The sequence below is a fragment of the Haemaphysalis longicornis genome, unplaced genomic scaffold (assembly GCF_048455015.1).
Source record: "Haemaphysalis longicornis isolate Haplotype H1 unplaced genomic scaffold, Haemaphysalis longicornis Haplotype H1 scaffold_8, whole genome shotgun sequence".
Taxonomy (NCBI): domain Eukaryota; kingdom Metazoa; phylum Arthropoda; class Arachnida; order Ixodida; family Ixodidae; genus Haemaphysalis; species Haemaphysalis longicornis.
This window is the reverse complement of record NW_027526445.1, coordinates 120,017,261-120,035,994: the sequence shown is the minus strand read 5'-3', so window position 1 is coordinate 120,035,994 and position 18,734 is coordinate 120,017,261. Positions and strand designations below refer to the sequence as shown.

The 18,734-nt window shown below is 51.4% G+C and overlaps 1 protein-coding gene across 2 annotated transcripts in view; it reads left to right on the top strand.

The window, feature by feature from the left end:
* Vps13b (vacuolar protein sorting 13B) overlaps positions 1–18,448 on the top strand; it is a 136,180-nt gene extending 117,732 nt beyond the window's left edge. For both annotated transcript variants that reach the window (XM_077680821.1, XM_077680820.1), the window contains exons 51-59: positions 611–919; positions 2,926–3,194; positions 4,223–4,563; positions 5,718–5,897; positions 7,090–7,248; positions 8,101–8,259; positions 8,782–8,981; positions 15,915–16,058; positions 17,770–18,448. In XM_077680821.1, the coding sequence (XP_077536947.1) occupies positions 611–919; positions 2,926–3,194; positions 4,223–4,563; positions 5,718–5,897; positions 7,090–7,248; positions 8,101–8,259; positions 8,782–8,981; positions 15,915–16,058; positions 17,770–18,003 (1,995 nt within the window). In that variant the 3' untranslated portion in view covers positions 18,004–18,448. The remainder of the gene's footprint in view (positions 1–610; positions 920–2,925; positions 3,195–4,222; positions 4,564–5,717; positions 5,898–7,089; positions 7,249–8,100; positions 8,260–8,781; positions 8,982–15,914; positions 16,059–17,769) is intronic.
* The last annotated feature ends 286 nt before the right edge of the window (positions 18,449–18,734 follow it).

Below are 18,734 nucleotides of genomic sequence, written 5' to 3'. Positions count from 1 at the left end.
ACCCTAGTAGAGCCACACGGCGTACTGTCGTAGCGGCGTCCCACAAAGGCTTCGAAAGCCAAGTGGTTTATATAGTCATAAGCGTTCGAAACTCGTGAACCGCTGGCGCTTGTCCTACATCTCCCCGTTGTGTAGCGCAAAGAAGAGTGCAGGTGCATTTGACGCAAAATATGTGTAATTAACCGGCAGCGCCCACGTTCATTTAGTTAGGAATGCTCATTGGGTTGGTTTTTACGATACTAAGCGAAAAAGAGTGGCAGTACAACGTGGGCATGTGTGGGAGGAAAAGCAAGCACAAAAAGAGCAGAACTCCCGCTGACGCTGTTTCAGGCAGGGGGTGTGCGAGCACTGCGAAGGCGGGAAATTTGAATTGCATTGGACAAACGTCCGTTCCGTTCATCAAGGAAGGAGTGAGACAGGGTGGCGAAGAGCAGGATGGGTGGTAGGAGTGAGCGGATAACAGCACTACAGCCCATTATGGTGAATCAATGCTCTGCACTTCCGGCAGCTTTTGCATTGAGTGGAACGGCTTTAATTTTTTTTACTCAGCTCATCATTTTCTTTTCACTGCAATGTCTCCATTGTCTCCTTTCTTTTTTCCGCTTCTTAGGCGGAGCAGGACGACATGCCTGCCGTCCCACCCGAAGACCTCGTCCCCCTGTCCCCGCTGCACCGCTCGCTCCAGTTTGCATCGTTGAACATCGCCGAGCTGTGCCTTGTTTTGTGTGACGAGTGCGATGATGTGGACGAGGGGAGGAAATGTCTCCGGGAAGTGGTCCGCCTTAGCCTGGACTCCGTATCATGTGCGTGCCGACCCAGGGCTGCAGCCACTTCGAGTCCGGCACTCGCCGGAAACCTTCAGCTTGATGTTGCTCCGGCGGCCGTGTATGACGTCTTTGCATTTATCGGTGGAATTCAGGTGAGCGAGGCCTAGTTTTGTACCAGTGAGCATAGTTTTCTACTAATATAGTAGCTGACCGTTTTTTTGCACTCCGAAAATTCGGACTTGCTGGATATTCCGGACTTTTCCGAGGAACCACCAGTTGTCCCATAGGAGCTCACGGATTTTTTGGACTGCTCTTTTTTTCGGACTATTTTTCATTACCCTCCAGGTCCGAAAAATCGGTCGGCTACTGTGTATACTAGAGAGAAATCTGTTGCTGCAAGCGCATGCCACTGTGTGCGCCACCATGGCTGCTTGAAACATTCCTTTCTTACTTGGCTTGGCTAGCCACATGGCTTCTTTTCGCTTTTAAAGTTGAAATCAGCAGAAGAGGGTAACATTTCTTTTTTTCTTGTTTGACTTACATGAGGCTTCTACAAAAACTTGTAAATATACTCTGACAAATATATCTCTTGGAGCTCGCCTCGTCTATTTATAAAGACAAATTTAGATAATCCTTTACAATAATAGTATGTTTTCTCTCTCTTTTTTTTTTTTTTGGGGACTCGGGCAATTTTTTGAGCTTGTTGGCGAGCGATGCGAAGTAACGATAGAACCTGTCTGTGTGGTGCTTGGCAGCACGCTCGCGGAATCGCGGCTCACCAAGGCACTAGTGCCAGATTTTCCACTAGCATATATTAGTGTGAAACTCCATTTGGGGAAGCAATGACGTTGGTGCACCTATTCCCTAATAGGGGTGCACAAATAGTGATTTTCCATTTCAAAGAGAATACGGGCAAAGAATGGTTTAGTGCAATTAGTTGCGAATCGGAGGCAATGTTTTTTTTTTTTTTAATCAAAGTGAATATTTAGTGGTTTCCAATAAAAAAGCTCAAGTTTACAATTTCTCAAGCATGCTTCAGTAACTGGCCTGTAGAAAAATAGTGGCTCGTTTAGAAAGGTTTGCGAAATTTTTAGTTTCTTTGTGGCAGAAGACAAACATGCGGAAGCTATCGTCCTGCTTTTAGGTTTTATTGGTGGTATATTTTGTATGGCACAAGCTGCGCTTAACACAATTCTGTAGAAAAGTTCCAGGAAGGAGACTTAGCGTTGGGGCAACACAAAGCATGAAAAATTAACCCTCACGAGCCGTGGTGTAGCCAGAAATATTTTTCAGGGGGTGTTATACGCCCCTAGTAAAAAAATTCAAGGAAGATAGTTTGTGCACAAACGTTTTTACATCATTTTTACATTAAAATTTATAAATGAAGTGTGTAAAAAGCTTGGGTGAAGAAAAGGCCAAAATTGGAGGATGTAAAATTTTGGGGGTGTTCTGCTTAGCCACGCGTCACCAGTGTCTTTTGGGAAAGCCTGTTGAAGCTGGTGCATGTTTGCGGTGGTGGATCACAAGTGCTCAAAAATGTGGGATGCATCCGGTGTGCAACTGGTTCAAATTTTTGTAACGAATACATCTTTCATGTGTTCCTAGAAGGGCCTTTCTAGTGTTCAACAAAGGCGTAATTTAATGTGTATCACTTTATTGAAACAAGTGTGCCTTTGCGTTCTTGGACTTCGAATTACATCCAAATATATCCCTAAATTTTTGAATAACGCTATTTGATTTGAAGCTAAATTAAAGGTCGCGTTAGTCACTTTGGCATTTAAAAGTTACCGGAAAGTAGAGTTTATTTTTGTTTTCCCATTCAAGAGGAAGGAAAGGAGAGGATGATGGCAGGTTGAAAAAGAAAAAAAAGGAAGCTACTGAAAAAGTAGCTTAAAGATGTGTGAGAATACGCTTCTAGTGAGCTCACCTCGATGACAAAATGAGGCCATAAACAGAGTTTGGTAAATATTGAGTGGCTCCTCGTAGTTCCTGTGTTCAGACATGTTTGCAGTCGTAAAGTGCGCACTTTTGAATATCACAGGCTGTCATTACTTATTACAGAGTAATGGGGAGCTTTGACCCACACCCGAGATTGCTGTCCCTACCCCCAACCATTTTGTCCTTGCCCATTTAAAGCTGCGTGTTACTCTGCATCCAGGTGGACAACCAGCTGGCGCAGGAAGAGCAGTCGAGCGACGTGTACGACTTCCCCGTTGTCTTGGTGCCTCGAGAGGATGCCACAGCCACCACCACCGTGCCTGTTGCTGCGGAGGGTGTGGCGTCAGCCTCCCCCTGCCATCCCGGCAGTGCCCTGGTGTCGGTGACCCTCTCGCTGGAACTGCTGCGTGACGGCCGCCTGACTGCGGACTCGCTGACCGTCAAGTTCTGCCCGCTCTCCCTGTTCCTGGAGGACACGCTGCTGTACAGGCAAGTGGAGAAGGCAGTTCAGGGATGCCTAAAAGGGGGTCATGAAGACAGAATAGCACTTTGTTCAGTAACGAAGAACTAGGCTTTGGTAGCTCACTCAACTCCATTTTTATTTTTTTGTGGTTTTTAATTTTCTTATGGTCGCTTTTTTTCTCCTTTTTTTCTTTCTTTTTTTTTTCTTTTTTTTTTTTTCAATACTGGAAACCAGTTTTTGCACAGTGGAGAAACCTGCCGCAGAAAAAGTGTGATGTGTTACGTTCTTACCTTTAAAGTGTCTTTTTCACCCACTGACCTCGTACGTAAAATAATAATGGAATAATGGCGTAGCAGCATGATTGCCTGCTACGAAAACAGTGGAGTGTGAATGATTTCCAGGGGTTAACAAACTTACTCATTTTTTGGCAAGCGGAAGTTAGGGGCGCACCTGCCAGACGTCATGAAACGCTGAGAACCCTTTTATTCACAGATCTTACTGCAAAGAATTTGGGAGGTGTATTGTGCCAATGCTGCACCTGGCGTGGCTGAGGGCTAGCTATTATGTTCATGATAGTCAGCGCAGACGGCTGATGGCTATGGATTACTTCTCACCATCTTTAATGTTCGCTGAAATCTCATCACCGGGCTGCTCTCATTTTGCACCTCCATTAGAAAAACAGCTGCCGTGGCTGGGATGGACCCCGCATCATAGGGCTCAGCAGGAGGGCGCCTCAGCCACTGAGCCACTGCAGTGGGTGCGAGTCTTATTGTAAAACCAGTAGAGACACATTCCTGATGCTGGTGCTCTGTATGCTCAACTATAAAGCTCACTGACGTGAACGAGCTGCGGATGACTTGTCTCAGGTTCATTTTTAACTGCGCCTAGTGCTTACGGGGACAAAATAAATGTGAACTAGACAGGATAAGGTGCAAACTTGCAACTGTTTAATCCGTACAGAAAAGCGGTGGACAAGAAAGAATGAGAGTTACTCTGAAGTTGTCTCGTGTTATTGCTAAGCCTTTTTTCTATTCACTCCGCGCTGTCGTTGCAGGCTAGCGCGCATGTCTAGCTTTGTGCGTCCAGCCTGGCACTGTGAACCCCTCCACCCGCCATGCTCCGCGGGTGGCCGCGGGGGCGGGGAGCCCCAGCGGCTGTCGCCGGACGTGGTGGTGTCGTCGCTGGCCCTGCTGCGGACGGTGCCCGTGCGCGAGATGGTGCTGGAGCCCCTGGCGGTGCAGCTGAGCGTGCACGCCTCGCTCAAGCTGTACCTGTCGCTCAACGGCACCCCGCTGAGCTTTGCCCGCTTCAGCCGCAAGAACCTCGTCACAGGCTGCTACCAGCTGGGGCAGCTGCTCACGCGACACTACGTCACGGGGGCCCTGCTCAGGGCAGGTGAGCAGGAGGGGCCCTAGAGGGGTGGCTGGGCTAGTGGGGTTAGTTGGTACGGGTGACGGTTTATTACCTGTACCAACTGGAAGGAAGCACCCTCGGATGGCTGGGCTAGTTTGTACAGGTGACGGTGTATTACCGGTACCAACTAGACCAACTGCAAGAACCTGAAATGGGGTGGTAAGTGGTGTGCACTGAGAAAACTTCAGAAAAGTCCTTCCTTTGAGGTGAATGGGGTGGAATGCAGAGTGGGAAGGCGCGGTGTTTTAGTGGTTGATGCATTCTTAGAGCACCTGTCGAAGGATTTCAGATGCCTGTATGTGCAAAAATGCCTCTTGAAGGGGTGGGAATATCATTACCACATCTGAAAGCAAGGGATGTTGCTGATTATGATTGCTCAAGATGTAAGTGCTGGTGGTTTCAGAAAGTGTTGCAAGGGCAGCAGCATTGGGGAACACGTTTCAACTGCCCTTGGGTCATCTCTGGTAGACGATGAGATTGTAGTGATGAACCCTAAAACTTGCTTTGCAAGCTATCCACAAGGTGATGTGGTGAGCTGCAGATTAGGCAAGGCAAGAAAGAAAGAATGAGAGTTCTTCTGAAATTGTCTCAGGTTATTGCTGCAAACGTCGTCACCTGTCCTACCAGCTGCCCGTGCTTTTGACAACAAGCCTGTTTCACTTGCAACTGTTGGTTGTGTAATGAACAGCTGCTGGATCGCACCAAGCGTGCTGTAGCACTAGGGCCCATGCTAGAGGCTTAATGGCTCACCTCTGCACACTGTCCGTGCTTTTGTCCTTGTTCGTACGGGCATATTATTTTAAACCTGCATGCTCATGCCCCCTTGCATACCAGCTATCAACAAACAAGATGGCAACTGGACGGACGCATGTCATTTCTTTTAGCTCTGCGCAAAGCTTCCTCTTTACGCACTCTTCGCAATTTCGTCGTGTTGTAGACTCCACAGACTCACAGCAACAATGCCACGCGATTATCTCCCCACCTGCACAACCCTGTTTGTCGTGCCATGCCCTCAACCTCCTCCTTTTGAGTACACCAGCATCCCACGGTGTTCCCATCATCAGAACTCGTGCTGGGCAAACTGGATATGAAGCTGAGAAACACTCTCTCCCTCCCCCTCCCTCGCTCTCTCCCAGGCTGGGTGGTGGGCTCCCTGGACCTGCTGGGCAACCCGACGGGCCTGGTGCGGGCGCTGGGCTCGGGCGTGTCGGCCCTGGTGGTGCTGCCCTACCGGGGCCTGGCCCAGGGCCGCCCCTGGGCCTTCCTGATGGGCATCTCGCACGGCGCCTCGGCCATGCTGCGCCACATCTCCTCAGGTGGGTGGGTGAGGACCAGGGCAGGGGACTGTCGGAAATGGAGGCCCACGTGAGTCCTCCTCTTCAGACGTACGGTAGAACCTCGTAGCAAGAGGCACTCAAGGGACCCGGGAAATGTGTCTCTTGTAACCAGGGCCTCTTGTATGCGATGTTGCTAACATGGGGAACATAGGAAAACCAACCAAACTGCTTTCATTCAAACGTCTCTTATAACCAAGTGTCTCTTGTAACAGTGTCTCCTGTAACGAGGTTCCCCTGTACGTAGAAGCAGTGGGTGCCTAAAGAGGAACCAGGGGGAAAAAACATTGCTTGGACGGAGCAGGTACGCGCAGTCGGCTGCTTGAGGAGCGTTGGAGTTGGTGAGAGGGGCAATTGCCGAGTGATGGCATTGCACACAATTGCAATGGCATTGCATCTAGTGGATCCCCCGCAAGGCAGTGCCCAACAATGCGTACCATGCTGTTTCTGTCACACGCCTTGGGCCAGCTTGTACCATCTAGATGTCAACGTAATTGTTTGCAACGACCTTTGTGTCATGCCTTTCTGATGATGGCAATGGTGGAGGCCTTCTGGTGACTGTGGCGTTTTTGCAAAATGAGCCATGTAATGCCCTTGTGTTCATATTTGTCTCAGGTATTTTAGGGCCGATCTTGCCGATTAAAAGCATTTCAGATCTTCAAAAAAGTTGAACAAGGTGTTGCAGAGGCTCTGGTGCTGTACAGAATGTTAAAAAGGCAGCCTGGGTTCTGCCAAACACCTGGTGCCACACAAGAGCCAGTCAGCTAGCCTGAAATGGGCAGCCCCACCATGGTGGCAGGATGATGAAATATAATTTCGATGTTTCATCAACTGTCATATCTCTGAGCACTCATCCAGTGCACCTTGGTCAACAGGTCTTACTTCATTTTTAAGTGACTAGCGTTTAGTTAGCGGCCCATAACCTAAATTGATGATGATGATGGTTTGTGTTTATTAGCACAAGGCCAGCTAGGGCACAGAGCACCAAACACACTTATTTAAGGATACATTTGTAAGTGTGAATACTAAGTTATGTCAGTAAAAACAAAAGTGAAGGGAAATGAAATCCAATGAAGATGGCTGTTTGACGAGGATGGCATAACCCAAATTACCACGGGACACATGAGGTTACTCACTTAGGTAACCCTGGCTTGATCGGTGTTTGTTACTGCAGGTGCCCTGAGTTCGGTGACCCAGCTGGCGACCAGCGTCTCACGGAACCTGGACCGGCTGTCCCTGGACCCCGAACACCTGGCCTGGAAAGAGTCGCTCCGCACAGGCCCCTCCGCCGGCATAGGCCAGGGCCTGTCCACTCTCGGCATCAGCCTGCTCGGTACGGGGAAGGGGGATTGGCCAAACTGTGGAACAGAATGGGACAGCTGGGCAGCCAGGTGTACAGCTGCCTGCAAAAGTTGATGGACCATATAAAGATTGAGGTAGTCTTCTAACTCTCCATGACAGGCTGGTGCGTGATACTGCAACGCCCATGTAATTTCTAGTGCTCGGACTACAAATGCCAGAGAAGAGCAGACGAGAAGTCAGCTTGAAGCACCATTCTTGAAGCACCATTCTTGAAGCTGGGGGGCAGCAAAGAAAGTGCTAATAAAAACAAAGAAAGCCATTAAAGGCAACTGCCGCAAAAGTTTAAGAGCATAGGCTTTTATTTTCTTGATATCATGTCTGCCCTTTTTTTTCAGTGTACATATATGCTAATAAGAACCTGCAAAACCGTGCTGTAAGTGCAGTTTAGGCTCTCATCATTCGTAACCTTTCTAGGATTCTTTAATGCCTTGCTTGTAACAGGAGAGTAAAAATGGCAGTCTGCAGCCAACTAGAGCAACGCTCACACTCCAGACACAGCTCTTGACCTTTCTTTTTCACAAGTAGCAGCCTGTCGCCAAAGCTTTTGTGTTTTGTTAATAACTGCTGCTCATGTAACAAACGTTGCTGCGGGCAGCATGTATCTTGAGACTGCACAAACATGATGCTGGGCTAGTTGGGTAATGTGCACTGTTAAAAAGAGTGCAGCGTGGGATGTATGGAATAGAAGAAGGGTGAAAGGGAAGGCACGCATATGCAGATGGCACATGTTTAGTTTAACATATCTTCTATACATCTAGTTATCCCAGTACCTTTTTTTTTAAATTTTAAATTGACGGAGAGGTTTTTCATGCCAACCCATCAGGTGCTGTGGCAGGCATTGTGGACCACCCCATGCAAGCCCTGATTCACGAAGAGAGCCGGGGTCCAACCGGCTTCGTCAAGGGTGTGGGCCGGGGCCTTATGGGAGCCGTAGCCAAGCCAATCAGCGGTGCGGCCGAGCTTGTCGCCCAGACTGGCAAAGGTGCTCTCCTCCTCCTCCTCCTTTTTACAATCATCGCCATCGTGATCATCATCCTCTGCCTCCGTTCCTTTGCTTGGAAGTTGCAAAGCAAAGAAGGGACTTGTCTCACTCATCTGCTTCATGTTTATTGTCACAGACACCTTGCTTCCATGATGCGATCATAAAACAAACTCGCTAAAGGTTCTCAGGTTCAGTTCTTGCGAAGATTTGTAACATAACAAATCATAGATAGGGAAAAGAGACCGGGGGTACGACGACAACTGCACCTGTCCTCATGTGCTTGTAATTTTCCAGCCGATCAAAGAGGCACCTGCAGTGAGTGGCTCATCACCAAATTGAAATAGCTGGCACGTTCATCAGAAGAGGTTACCACGCATCATTGAACTAAGGCTGGATGCGCCTTCTGTCGAGTGGCATAACCAGCCACGATTCTTGTTTCTTTCTTCTTCAACACTGCCCGGAAAGTTCATCACCCGGGTTTATTGCAACCTCCTCTTCCCTCCTCCTCTCACCACCTCCCAGGCATCCTGCAAGGTGCGGGCTGGGGCGACCGCTCCCAGCGTCGCCACGAGCCTCGGTCGATGCGCTTCGATGACGCGCCGAGCTCCGAGGCCCGAGTCCAGGCTGCCCTGCCCGGCCAAGAACTGCTCCTTGTCCTGGAAGTGCACCTGCTGCTCGACGGAGACACCAGCCAGCCTCTGGTGCTGGTTCTCACACAACAGGTACCTCCCCGTCGGGGGTTATCGCATGTGGGGGCCAAGCGGTGTTGGCCAAGCCCCTCATATCGGGGCGAGGAGGCGCTAGCGACGTCCTTCTCCTTGGTGGGGCGAGGGCGATCCTCGCGCGCTTCCCTCCTCTCCCTACGAGGCGACGGGGGATGCGCGCAGGAGACTCCCCGAGGGAGACCGCCCTTGGGACGCGCAGAGATCGCACGGTACGTAAATGCCCTTCGGCCACTTCTGGCCGTTTCTTGCATTGACCGTTGTTTCCCACTTCCGTGGGTCACGGCACCCACCGTGTCGATTAGCGCATGCCTCGATTTGCGTCAGTGCGTTTATCTAGGATGCCCGGCGAGTCTCCGCGGGCATATTCCACTTCTTGGTGGGTTGCCCCCGCGTCCGCGATGTGACGGCTTGCGCCGTCTAAGGTCAGCGGACGAGCGCCGATGCCGCCCAGTCGTGTCCAGTGGCGTGGCTTGAAATGTGTAGCGGCCACAGAGAGCCCCCTTCCCCTACGTCAGCGAGCGTTGCGGCCGGCCAATGCCGGCGGACGCTAACTGCTGCCCGACTACGGGCTGGGCACACGCTGACGGCTGTATATGCCCCAGGGGCTAGGTGCGTAGTGCAGTGTAGCGTTTGTATCGTGGTTGTCCGCGTAATAAACCGCTGTACTATGAAATGTATCGCTTCCATGTGAAGTGATTGAAAACGTACACTCGCGGCGAGAGTCGTGGCTCGCTCTCGAACCCGTTGTGGGCATAGTCTCTCGGCAGGGCAGTTCGGTTCTGCGTGAGAGCAGTGAGAATAACGACGGCGCGTTATTCTATTACTGTTATTCTATTCCTTAATGGAAAGGATTAAGGATAAGGATAGCAGAGGATGCCCACATTTCTGGCGCCCAACGTGGGGCAGCGTTTGATTGCTCATTTGCTGCCATACCGTAGCGAGCTTTGCTTGTGCAATCGGCTGGCCGCGCCAGGCACGCTAGTTGCGTGCAGTGTACGTTCCGGTGAGAGCCCGCATTCGGGCCGCCGGCCGGACCGGCTCCTCGTTTTGTGGATGCCGGCGGAGCTCGAGAGCGCGAGGTTTTCCTTGCTTCGAGCATGAGAACATAGGGCTTTCGTGCTGTGTTCGATTTTGATGTTGATTTTGACGCAACCCACGCTCGGGTGCTAATGGAGATGCTTGCATTCGAGTAGCCTCATTCCACAACTCGGAGGGTTCAAGCTAGTGCTTGATCTCGTATCTATACGGATTAATGCGACCGGTTCCTTCTGTGGGGATGCCATGTATCGTATGTATTCACCCCGAAGAGCTAGCCACGGTTTTGGCGGAACGATTCCTTTTTCCGAGCAGTTTCTCGGCCGCCTTTGGTAGGCGGAGCGCCGTGACGTTGACTTGCTTTGCAACGGGCGCTAGGGACAGGGACCAGCTTGTATTGCTGGTGGTTCCGGGGATGAGTGTCTCGCTAGGCCGATTGGGGGCTCGTGGTGTAATACATCGCCACCGTTAATGAGTATGAACGGTTAAAGGCGGAAGTCCCGAAAAGTCAGATGTGCGTATTGTTGCGTCATTGTCTTAGCTCACCTTGACCATACAGTCTGGTAGGCTCGAAGATCTTGTAAATGATCAGCCGCAGTGTCACTGGCAGGTGTGAAGTGGGACGTTTTTAGTTATTTAATTGGGTTTTCCATTGTTGGGAGACACCTGGCCTGTGATGACCTTAGTCATGTGCCGCCAGCATAGTGTAGAAATTGTGCACCTGGATTATTCCTAGAGCACGTCGCAATACCGCGCCCGGCTTATTCGTGGCGTGGCCCGAGCACCTTCGGTATGTCCGACTGTTTTGGGCGGACACATTGTACCGTTTCTGCCGACACCACCTTTGTGTAGTCGCCTGGTCGGATGACGGTTATAGCCGATTGATGACCCCCGCACGCGCACACCAGCCTGTCAACAATCCTCCCGAGGCGATTCCTGGTGAGCCAGTTGACCCTTTCTCCAGTCCGCTATGTAAGTGAGAGAACGCATGTTTCTTATTGCGAATTCTTTGCTGTGTATTGTTAATGTTTGCGCTGTGTGTACATGCTTGCAGCTTTCCATGGTAGTGCTCGTATGGTTGTGATAAGAATTGTGCATTTCTTTGTCTAGTCCCAAGCAACCTGCATAGAGAAGTGTAAAAGAGACTTAGTTTTGGCAGTGTTGAGGAGACGAAAACAAAAAAAACAAAAAAAAAAAAAACAGAATCGTAATGGCTTTCGCCTTCGCCGTGGAGGGGGGAACTCCGGGCTGTTGCTAGTCCCCTCCTTCGGTTCTTGGAAATCCCGAGGGTGGTTTAGTTTGTATTTTGTTTTGGGCCTCTCCGCGGCAGAGAGAGGCGGGCTGGAGCAGTAACGTTGGGTTAGAGAGGGTGATGGCCCGCTTGCTTGGGCATCTGTGCTCCGGTTTCCCTCGGCTCCGGGTGTCTTGTCGCCGCCGCGGTCCGTCTCGTCCTTGCGTGGAAAAGGGAGGGGAGATCGGGAGCGGCGTTTTGCAGAGTTGGCGGTAGCTTTCGTTGTCTCATCTGTTGTGTGTGTGTTCATTTTGTGTGTGAAGTGAGTGAGTTACTACCCATCGGTTCGTTCTCCGCGTCTTCTCGGCCGTTAGGACGATTTTCGCAGGCCTGACGCGCGGGGGACTGCGTATGCTGTTGTTTTGTTGCGTGTTTTCGGCCCAAGCTGTGGGGTGTGTGTACGCGCGCGCGCGCTTTCTTCAGCGTCTGCTGTGAGCGAACTTTCGTCGGAGGCCTCGTCCGTTCGCCGCGGCTAGTATCCGCCTCTTTCACAACCCCATTGCGCATGCGCAATCCCCTAGCGGCCAAGTCCCTAAGCAGTCCAGTAGGGGCAGCAGACGACATTCCCCACAGCTCCCGCACAAGCGGGAAGGGGTCGTGGTTGTATTTACATCGTTTGATTTTTTGTGTGTGCTCGTTGTGCGCGGAACAATGCCCACAACTTGTGCTGCGTTCCGCTGTAACTCGGAGTGCCGAAAAGGGAACGGTGTCGGCTTGTATCGCTTCCCGTCGGCCGCACGCGATCGGCTACGGCGGCTTGCGTCGCTCGCGTCAGCTCGGGTGTTGGGAACATTAGGCTTGGCATCCTGGCGGATATTTGATCGCTGCTATCTGTGCAACTGCGAATAACAATCCGCAACACAACTTTTCACTACACTATCATCCCCTTTCTCGCATGTGGAACTCCATTTAAGTTATAACTGCCGTTTGAGAGATCGGTGACCGAGACATCTGCGTAGCCTGTTTCGATGCTTCCGCGCAGGTATCGCCATCTCTGGGCCGCTCGGCGCAACGCGCGCCGCGGCGGCCGGTCAGCGCATACGCTTGCATCGCGGCAGATATATCTGATCGCCGCTTTTAAAATAAGCCCTGACAACAATCCCTAGCACAATTTTTCACCACACTAACACCTACTTTCTCGCATGTGAAACTTTTTAGCGATCAGATTGACAGAGCAGCGACAAGCGCGGTTGCTACCGTGGTCTGCGCCGGTTCGAGCCGCTGAGTGCGTCGAGCTGGCAGGCGCGGCCGGCGTGTGCGCGGACTGTTTCCGAAGGCAGAAAACGCTTCACGATTGCTTGCTTTATCGATTTCTTACGAACAAAAGCGCAGAATCTACAAATTCAGCTTAGCGATCATCGTAGTTGACCGTGGAGCAAAAACAGTGGGCGGAGCGACGCTGACGACGCATCTCATGCGAGCATCGGGCCGTCTCAAATTCACGCGTACGACTAGTCGTGGCGACAGTCGTAACGATCAGTCGCATGCGAATCGCGTGTACCAATCGTACATGTGTCCAGCGCTTAAAGGCATTTTGCGAACTGCCGGCCTTTGTTGAGCTGGCGATCGCACTTGATGCCAGGCGACTCCAAGTACTGCTCGCTCTGCTACTCGGCCGGCACACCGGGCACACGGATCTGTCCGAGATTTCTTTGCCAGCCCTCATTCAGTGATAAGAAGCCGCCTGGTATTATGTGATGACCAGGGGCTGTCATCTTAAAGCGTTATAACACCAACACAGAAGAAAAACTTCGGCTGCTCCTCGCCGCAATGTGGGATTGCCGTGCATACAACGAGAACGCAGCCGGAGGAAACGCCGGCAAACCCTACGGCTTCAACTTCCGCTAGGCACGCTAGGTGGCAGCACAACGCAATGAAAGAGGCGGATTGTGCTTCTGCCGCCTTGACGAATGTGACGTGTGTGCGCGTCGGCAGAGGGGGACAAGTGTGTTTCCGGTGGTTGTTTCCGCCCCGCGTTCCATCCTCGCGTGCAACACCGCAGACTGGCGTGTGTGAGTGCGTGCGTGTGTGTGCCAGCTTCATTAGGCCGAACGGTACCCCCCGCTGGTGGTGCGTGTCTGTGGAGAGCGCGCCATGTTTTGTGGTGTGTGCCGGCATCGCGGCCTCTTCGGCTGGCTCGCTGCGGCCAGGGACGCCGACAACCGAGCGCAGAGGTGCCCTTCGTCTCCAGGAATGCGGGCGCCTTGAATGGCCGAGCTGACCTTGGGCTGCCTTCGACTCAGCCTAACCCCCCTCCTTCCTTGCGTGGGGCTGAAGCTCGGGCCGCTCCTCTCTCTGGCGGCTGCCCCGTTCATCAGCGCCGACCCCGACTCCTGGCTTCCAGCAGGTGCACGCGCTGTGGTGTCGTCCTGGTGGGTCGTCGGCTCAGGCGCTGCTTCCTCCCCCTCCACCCCTCTGCGGAGCGACACGGCTCGACGCAACGGTGGAACCGCGCCATTATCTTCGCCCCTCGAGAACTCTGCGATGAGAGACTCCATGGTGAGCCTCCTGGCACCCCAAAGCGACGACAACGAACGCTGGCAGCGGAAGGATCTTTTCGACCCTTTGTGCCCCGTACTGCCCAACAATGCGTAGCCCCGTGATTACCACTGCAACCCTTTGCGGACTTAATGCAATATTTCCACCTCTGTGTATCTTTCTACACCTGTGTATCTAGTGTGATGTAATGAAGTGTACGTAATGTAATTAAGTGTTCTTAGTGCATTATAATTAACCGCAAGTTATGTAATATAAGTAATAGCTGTGTTCGTGTAGCATAGTGTACGTAGTGCAACCTTAGTTGACCTCCTCTGTATAGCGTAACATTATTTCCCTCACCAAGTGAGTAGAGTATTGTTTATACTGTACATTTCTTGTTTCACACCTTGTTCATAGTTTGCATGTATATCTTAAGTATGTATAGCGTGTGTTGTGAATGCAGTGTTTGTTTAAGGGCTGGAGTAGAGGCTGGTGGGCACTAGCTTTGTTTTACTTACCTTAAGATTGTTCTTTTTGGATGAGTACCTGATGGCCGGCTTTCCGACCGTCAGGGGGGCATTTAAGGAGAGGGGGATGTGGGGGCCAAGCCCCTCATATCGGGGCGAGGAGGCGCTAGCGACGTCCTTCTCCTTGGTGGGGGCGAGGGCGATCCTCGCGCGCTTCCCTCCTCTCCCTACGAGGCGACGGGGGATGCGCGCAGGAGACTCCCCGAGGGAGACCGCCCTTGGGACGCGCAGAGATCGCACGGTACGTAAATGCCCTTCGGCCACTTCTGGCCGTGTCTTGCATTGACCGTTGTTTCCCACTTCCGTGGGTCACGGCACCCACCGTGTCGATTAGCGCATGCCTCGATTTGCGTCAGTGCGTTTATCTAGGATGCCCGGTGAGTCTCCGCGGGCATATTCCACTTCTTGGTGGGTTGCCCCCGCGTCCGCGATGTGACGGCTTGCGCCGTCTAAGGTCAGCGGACGAGCGCCGATGCCGCCCAGTCGTGTCCAGTGGCGTGGCTTGAAATGTGTTGCGGCCACAGAGAGCCCCCTTCCCCTACGTCAGCGAGCGTTGCGGCCGGCCAACGCCGGCGGACGCTAACTGCTGCCCGACTACGGGCTGGGCACCCGCTGACGGCTGTATATGCCCCAGGGGCTAGGTGCGTAGTGCAGTGTAGTGTTTGTATCGTGGTTGTCCGCGTAATAAACCCCTGTACTATGAAAGATCTCGCTTCCCGGTGAAGTGATTGAAAACGTACACTCGCGGCGAGAGTCGTGGCTCGCTCTCGAACCCGTTGTGGGCATAGTCTCTCGGCAGGGCAGTTCGGTTCTGCGTGAGAGCAGTGAGAATAACGACGGCGCGTTATTCTATTACTGTTATTCTATTCCTTAATGGAAAGGATTAAGGATAAGGATAGCAGAGGATGCCCACACGCAGCAGCTGCTTTCTCCTCTTCGTCGCGTTTGAAGCGTTTTATTCAGTGTTGGTGAAGATTGTCCTCGCATCATCTCATTATGTAACTGGATGTGGAGTGCGTGTGAGGAACACAAGGCCCGGAACTGCGGAGGCATGTCTTTTGGAGGGCACGATAGTTCTTAATTAGTGAGCAGGTTTGCTTGGGGTGGACTGCCACCCTCTCCCCCCCTCTTGTTGCAATTGCAGCTGGTGCCAGGTGCCCATAAGCTGGCTTGCTGTTTTTAGAAGGGCCTTGGTGATGCTTGATCAGGGCTATACGCCACCGCAAATGGAAGTTCACGTAGCCTTTTCTTTTCTGCTGTCACGACTTTATGAGAACTTGTAGGAAATTTAATCTTGTTTCTCGTAAACTTTCTGCCGTTTTTTTCCGTTTGTGACCGCCATATTTCATAGACTGACACCCTGGACGAAATGTTTTTTGGTCCAGTGGCGGTTGTTGTTCTACTGAGAAAGGAAATCCCCACGTTGAAGCAACGGCTTTGGATTGTACCAGGTGAAAACGTTCTAGAAAATCTTTCTAGACTTTCTAGAAAGTCTAGAAAGCTTTACTTTTCTTCAAGATGCACATGTGCCACACGATGACACACGAGAGGTGCTGTGTACCAAAGCACCCGTCTGCTGTCCCCGTGCCTGCTTCCCAGTGCCTATGCCTGCTGAACAAGGCGGACGGCACGCTGGAGAGGTGCTTCTCCCTGGCCGAGCTCTTCTGCAGTGGGCCAGCCACGGACCCAGCCTACGTGGCCCTCGACCTGGGCCCACCCCACTCGGGGGTACACTTGGAGGAGGTGAGGTCATTTCCCCAGCAGCCTCGTCTCTGTTTTAAAAAAATAGAGGCAAGGGAAGCAAATGCAGTGCCATTCCACTCTGTGAAGGTGAATGACCAGGGGAACTATTTACGGGCTGTTGGTTGGCCACAAACTCCCACTCACACGCACTGTCAGGCGGGGAAAGCAGTCATTGGGATTGTAGCCACTCCGACGTCTTGCATTTACCGCCTCGCAGTATTTGAGTCTTGGCGGTCATTGCACTTACGCTTGGCGTTTGGGCCCAATTGTCATCAGTGGCCTCCTTCCACTGCCCTCAAACTTGTTGCCGACTTTTTTTTTAAAGGGTAAGGGCGAAGCCCTATAGGACCTCGCAATGTGTCCGTGCCGATGTCTGGCGATGTTTGTGCGCAAGGGGCTTTACGTGCGCACAGCATTGTACGCCATCTGTCGAGAGCGGCGCACACTGTAGTACCATCTGCGCGCCATCTGGGGAGAGCGCCGGTAACTGCAGTAACAAAGAGCGCAAATTTAAAAGGGTAGAAAATGCAAAAATAAAGCAAAAACCCTAAACTATCTAACGATAATTCGCGGAAAAGGACGCCGTGAACGATGCCGAGGGTGCAAAGTACTGGAACGTGAATTGTCTTTCGTGTGGCGCTTGTCATTTACAGTGCATTTACTTCACCTCAAAATCATTTAAAACTCAGAGTGCATCAGCACGCACGGACGATGACGCTCATCGCACAAGCAATACACACAACTTGCGTCCCAGTTCTTCGCACCCTCAGCATCATTCACGGCGTGGAGATGTGTGCTTTTTTTTCTTCTTTATAAGTACGATTCAATACACAACATACAGTATTGGAAAGCCAGTTTTAAAAAAGGCCAAGCTTACACCGATCTTCTTAAAGTCAGCTTCACTGCTAAACACAATTGGCTTGCTGGGAAGACGCTATTGCATGGGCAATGTATGCCATCTTGCATAAAAATGTGAAAGCGCCAGCGACAAACAGGCGCCAGCGACAAGGGAGATTGCATGCTGATGTGGGTAGGAGGGGAGCAACTTTTCTCGGTCTGTGCATTCAGAAAAAACGGGGGGGTTAGCCTGTAACAGGTCTGCTGTAAAAATTGGCTGGTTTCATCCACCTCCCAGCGTGTGAACGACCGTTATCACCCAGTTAGTGAGGAGGGGGTGATGTCTAAGGTGCCACGTGCTGCAACAGGTGACACCAACACACGGCAAGTTCAGCGGTTTTCGGTTTTTGTTGATTCACAGAAAGCCACTTGGGAGTTATTTTTCAAAGCTTATCGGCATATACCAAAAACACGGAATGCTAGTCACGATATCAACACACACATACTTATTTTTACTTGGTGTCTGGTACACAATTTTGTACAGCAGAGAAGGTTTCAGAAGAAGTGTGTATTTGGAGTGTCTAGGTCTGCTTCATAGCACAAAGTACCAGCAAGATAGCATGCCAGCGACATAGTACAGACATGGAAATGGGCCACGTATCGCCCTCATTCGTACCGAAACATGCGATTTTTCAATTGGCGGGACAAGTGTTTCTTGTAGGGGGACACGTTTCGGTTAATCCGTAGCCCCCCACTACTGCATGCCTCGTGGCTCAGGGGCAGCTTTAGAACACTAAGCCCAAACTTGAACTGTTAGGAAGGAGTTACTGTCGATAGCATTTGACAGCTTGTCATGTTGTGTACGTCACTGCAGATGGCAAGCCGTGCCCGGGTTCGAGTGGCGGAGTACGTGACCCGCACGTCTTCGTACCCGCTTCCGCCGCCCACGCCGGAGTGCGGCGATGGCCCAGCGTTGACGGACCAGCCCAGTGTTGCCTATCTGTTCCGGCTCGCCCAGCCAGCCCTGAGGCCCCTGTTTCTGGCCCGCTTCTACGAGGTCCAGCGGGCAACTCTGGGCAAAGGATTCCACAGTTTTCACCACTCATAGAGGGAAGACTGTCTTTAGCTGACAAGGGGACTCTGTACGGTTAAAAGTTGTTCAGCCTGCGTCTTCATGGGACGTCCACTGCCGCTTTTGTGATGCGCGCGATGCAGCCTTATTGAAGCGTTGTTTCGTTAGTTTCGTTCTGAAAGGGCAACAGACAGGTGGACCAATCTTAATCCGTTCTCAAGTACTGTACCTAATAACGTCCGAGTATTTATTTAATGTTTCCGACGCACGCAAGGCGGTTAGGAAATTTCTTGCGTAGGCTGTATATTGTTCTCCGCTTGGCATCGCACAAAATGTACCTAGTCAATCAAAGTTGCGACATCCTGCTATACCTGGATATGCCTGGACCGTTCTGTCATTCCATATCCTGCCATCGCTAGCAGGGCTGTATATACGAATATTTTTTCTTATGGATGGTGCAATAAATTGAATTTTTCACACATGTTCCTGCATTTGTGTTAAAAATTACACGGGAAATTATTTCAAAAGACAGAAGGGCTCGTATACTGTAGATTAGCACCACTGGTTTACAAATACACCTTACTTGGTGGAAGCTGTTGTTCAGTGACATGTAAGGTGGTGAAAATGTAATGGTGAGGGGTGCCACCACAGTCCATTTTTCGCTCAACCATTTGTGACAAGCCACGAAAGTGGGCTATCAAAGCTTGACCTACTACAGGCCCCCTGGTGAAGAAAGTTGGGGGTAATCAAGACGATTGTCGACAGCA